This window comes from Pagrus major, chromosome 4 (genome assembly GCF_040436345.1).
Source record: "Pagrus major chromosome 4, Pma_NU_1.0".
Lineage (NCBI taxonomy): Eukaryota > Metazoa > Chordata > Actinopteri > Spariformes > Sparidae > Pagrus > Pagrus major.
Window position 1 is genome coordinate 11,245,642 of NC_133218.1, and position 5,000 is coordinate 11,250,641.

Sequence of the window (5,000 nt, forward strand, 5' to 3'; positions counted from 1 at the left end):
AATAAAATGTGATTAAGTAGGGTATGCCTATTTTAAACAATTTCTTATTAGGACTGTCATTAATGTGGGAATGTCACCTAATTGGACTTTTGTGCACTGTCATCGAATTATGATCTCTGACCCTGAACTTTTAGGTTCATCTGTTTGGGGCATCTCTGGGTGGATTCTTGGCTCAGAAGTTTGCAGAGAGTACACACAAGTCTCCCAGAGTACACTCACTGATACTGTGTAATTCATTCAGTGATACCTCCATCTTTAATCAGACATGGACGGCAAACAGGTGATTTTTGATTATTCTAGCACAGATTTTCCTCTGAATGTCGACATTCATTATTAATGTTTTCCATGTTCCTGCTCAACAGTTTCTGGTTGATGCCAGCTTTCATGTTGAAGAAGATTGTTCTGGGGAACTTTGCTAAGGGACCTGTGGACACCAAAATGGCTGATGCAATCGACTTCATGGTTGACAGGGTGGGTAGACGTGTGGTCCTTGGATATGTGTCTTCATGTGTCAGTCTCTATTGCTATGTGTTTGCTGGCACCAGAAAGGCACTTGAGGCCCAAGTACATAAAGTACACGTAAGGTGTGGTGAGCCAGTATTTTCAAGACATCAGAAAACAACAACTACATGAAAGAGCAATTCCTGAGGGTGACACAGAAAGTAGTGCTGTGACTCTGCTCATGAACACTCTGTCACACTGCCAAAAATAAAATTACATTGGTAGTGGTTGGTAGTTGCCATTGCAAACGCTGGTCAATGTTACTGTGGCTCTCAAACAAACTTCAGCTAACCACATGCTAATATAGACAGTGACCTGTATTTCAGTGCAGAGAAGCTGAAGACTGGTTATAAATGTTTTGTATTGTATTCAGTGGGAGAAGTCTTAAGACAACTGTTGCGCGTCACGGTCCTCCTTACACACTGTAAGGCCTCTAGGATGAGGAGAACAGTTGGTTCATGTGGGATACCTACTCCCTTTCTATCAACATGGATCTGCCGAATGTTGTTTAATTCACAGAAAAATGTTTACCTGCGTAGTCCCATCAAATTAGTCTCTTTTGCTGTAATATTACTGTGCCACACTTGCGTATAGCTGCAGGACAGTTTTTTAAAAAAATTTCCCCCTTCTGCAAGAATGATAGTCCTGAATTCATGTTCAGCAGCACTTGCTTCAGTGTTAATATCCACCTGATGCTAGTTGTTACAATCGTGCTGATATAATGAGATAACATTCCTTTTTATTCTTTACTCAGGGGTGTGTGATTGATATGAAGCGTCACTTGTGAAAAAAAACAAAAAACTTTAATTTCTGACATAAGACAGTTTTTTTCTTCCGTTTATATGCTTGACAATGTAAAAAAAGTTCCTAAAGTTATAGTCCTCTCCATTAATGTTTTACTAGCAGATGTGTGAATTGACCTAGATATGAAGCGTCCATAGTAATAACTATAACATTAGTCAAAAGAGAAGACAGGGGACCTCACCTCACCTCACCTCACCTCACCTCACCTCACCTCACCTCACCTCACCTCACTTTTTGAAACTTTTGGAGCAGGTGATAACAGACAGCGTGACTACAACAAGGTAGCTGGATAATGTATTCAAAGCTGCTACTATGCACTGTAGCTTTTGTCATAATGTTTTTGTCACTTAAAATGTCAAACTCCTAATTGGCTGGACATGTCACATTTTAAATTTATATTCATTAATAGTTTGTTGGCTCAGGTCCTAAATACAGTTTCTACTTCTGTTCCTGTGCTGTAACTCTTAGTTACTTGTTATGAGTGTGTAGGTGAAACGCAGCCCCTCAGCCCTCGTACAGAGTGAATGACCATACTCTACAGGCCCAGCTCATTACATATGTATATGGCACACAATGTCACGAGTTGTGCATGAAGAGCTGTTCAGCTTCACTGACGAGAAGATGCCAACGTTTGTTCAAGACATGCATTACAAATAAGTAGTTTTAGCAACATTCAACCAGATTATGCAAACTGTGGACATTATATTTCCTAATTTAGAGAAACATTTATTACTACAAGTAATAACAAAGACAGACTAACTTATAACAACATTTGATTAGTAGCCAATTGTAATTCACCCAATTCACAGGCCAGGAATTGTAGTTATTTGTGCAACTTGCTACTTTGTAGCAGCTGAGTTGGCCCAGTGGCAACAGAAGCAGAGTGACAGATGCAGTCTCTGCAGAGCCTGGGCGCCATTCACACCCAGAGGAAACAAGACTAAGCATTGAAATTGATATTAATGCAGACAGATTGGGAGACCTACAGTACATACTGATAAAACAAAGAGAATCCAACTACATTTGTAGTGATGGGTCTTTCAACCCAGCAGAGAAAATCGTCTTCTGTCATCAGCAAGGAGAGTCAGATCATCTTTCACATCCCTGCCTTGCAAGTGTCTGAGATACCTCCATGTCCTGTGTTTGAAAAGGATCTTTGTCTCCACATTGCGTATGTAATTTAGCTGTGTTCAGCCACAGAAACTTGACACAAACTTAGCCAGCTTGCTATATTGATAAAAGCTAAGCTAAGAAAATGGAAATAACAGTACGATTTGAAAGAAACACAGTGGCCCTCGGAAACGAAACACAGCTGCTTCGAATGATCATTGCATATCAACTCAACAAGGGCCTCCCAGTTCATGTCATGGATTTTCTTTAAAAAAAACATCATGTTGAAACCTATATTAAATTCATGGCACCCTGCAAAATCCTGTAGCTGTACTTCAAATACCTTTTTTTAAAATTATGATTATGATGATTGTATGTGAATCGCTTCTTTTTCACTGGATGGGGTTGAAATTTGAAATACTGAACATCCAAGAGACCCTAAGGAAACTTGGTAACATGTATTCATTTTAATAGTTGTTGCTGAATTGTTACAGTAATCAAATAAATAACAAGAAGTCTTTTTTTTTTTTTTTTACCAGAACAAAGAATCTGTCATTATCAAAAATTCCCATCTCCACCAGTTTTCACTTCTTGCAACCTTTCTTTCATTGTGGTACTGTAGTATTGATCTAAAGTGTCACAGATCTTGTTAAATGTAACTTTGGAACTGAAAAACCCACTGTTGGGTGATTTTGACTGTAGATTTTCCCAAAAAGGATTGAACTGAAAATTCAAATAAACCAAATAGTGATTTATTTCTATGGTTTCAACACGGTGTGTCTCCTGACCGGCAAAGCATCATCTATCGTCATCATCACGAGAGAGTACTCAGAGCTGAGTATTCTTGTCAGCGATTCAGTTAGTTTATTCACCAATACCAAGTTTGAAGTTTTGTTTGTTGAAATCGGTGTGTCCACTTGTGATCGGATCACTCAGGATGCATGATGATACCAGGTCTGAACAGCCTCATTGACCTGACCATGTATTTCCTGTTTATTCAAAATGTGTTAATATTAAAAGTGACATATACAGAAACTGCACCAAATTATACTGCACTTCCTTCGATCCCCAGAAACAAACCTTCCAAGTGTGAAGTAGATTGGATCAATGGTTCTCAAGATATGCGAGGAACATACAGAAAGGCAGTAAGTATGCATGGATAGCGAGTTTACTGCATCCTTTCGGATTTTAATGCGTCAGAGATGCAGGAAGCATTCCTATCAACATCACTGAGTTTAAAAGGGAGTAGACAGGAGAGGAGGAGCTGAGAGGCCCCCGTCTGCCCGTTTAACTAAAGATATACAGTAGCTATTATTTCGAGGAGAGGACTCGGTCATATAACATTAGAAACTAACGTTATAGCCCAGGGAGTTGATCCAATCCCCCAAATCCCCAGATCCCAATCTGACAGGCTTCTGTGGGATGTGCAGGAACAAATCCAATATATGGAGGCCCCACCCCCAACCCACAGGATGCGAAGGATCCACTGCCAATGTCCCAATGCCAGACACCACAAGAAGAACCCAACAACCCAAGAAGTCTTGTGTCCCTTGATGTGTCAGAGTTGTTTTGGCGACACAAGGGGATCCTGCACAATATAAAGCAGGTAGTTTTAATTTGGTGGCTGATCGGTGTATAATTTTTGCGCCACTGACACTTCATATCCAGATCAACTCACACCCCTGTGAGTAAAGCATATAAACAGAAAAAAACTGTCTTCATTAGAAATTAAAGTTCTATTTTTTTCAGTTCTGATCTATTCAGTGCAAGTCACACCCGTGTGAATAAAGCATGAATAGTAGTGCTTACCTGATTATGTCAGCACAATGGTTATAACAACAAGCATTGAGTGTATATATAAACACTGAAGCAAGCAATGCTGAACACGGATTCGGGGATATCATTCTTGTAGATGGGGGGAAAAAAACTGTCCTGTACCAGTGAGTGTTGCACAGTAACGTTACAGCGTACATGATCATTTGATACAAATATGCTAGTAAATACTTATCTGTGAAACGAACAACATTTGGAAGATCCATGTTGATAGAGAGTAGGTATTTCACATGAACCAATTGTATTTCTTCATCTTGGAGGCAGCCCTTACAGTGCATGAGGGGCAGTGTGACATGTGACAGCTGTCAGTCAAAGACAATAGACAGATTCCCTCATAGAATTTAGACTATTTGAACAGAATACCAAAAAAAATCGTCATAAATGTTATTTCATCATTGAAAATGCACGTCACATGAGGTATGCCGATATGTGTCTAAATATTTTGGCATATGATCACTGTAAGCCCCACACAAGCAAATGGACATCTGTGCTGTGAAATGGTGAAATGAGAAACTTTATTAGGGTGGGTGCATGAGTAAGTGCAACTCCATGGTACTGAAACATAGTGGAGGAGATCAGTTGATAGATAGAACATGTCATTTAGTGTGCTTTCTTGCTTTTTGTGGTTCTTAGTAAAACTTTTGGCCCTCATTCCATTTCTCCCCAATTGTAGTAAAACACAGACAGAGGGAAATGGCAGGGATGTGAAGGCACAGTCCATTAGACAGAGACAAAGAGAGAGAGCATGCTGC

The 5,000-nt window shown here is 39.7% G+C and overlaps 1 protein-coding gene across 2 annotated transcripts in view; it reads left to right on the forward strand.

Moving 5' to 3' along the window:
• spg21 (SPG21 abhydrolase domain containing, maspardin) overlaps positions 1–5,000 on the forward strand; it is a 20,263-nt gene that overhangs the window by 9,300 nt on the left and 5,963 nt on the right. For both annotated transcript variants that reach the window (XM_073464319.1, XM_073464320.1), the window contains exons 5-6: positions 135–280; positions 363–471. In XM_073464319.1, the coding sequence (XP_073320420.1) occupies positions 135–280; positions 363–471 (255 nt within the window). The remainder of the gene's footprint in view (positions 1–134; positions 281–362; positions 472–5,000) is intronic.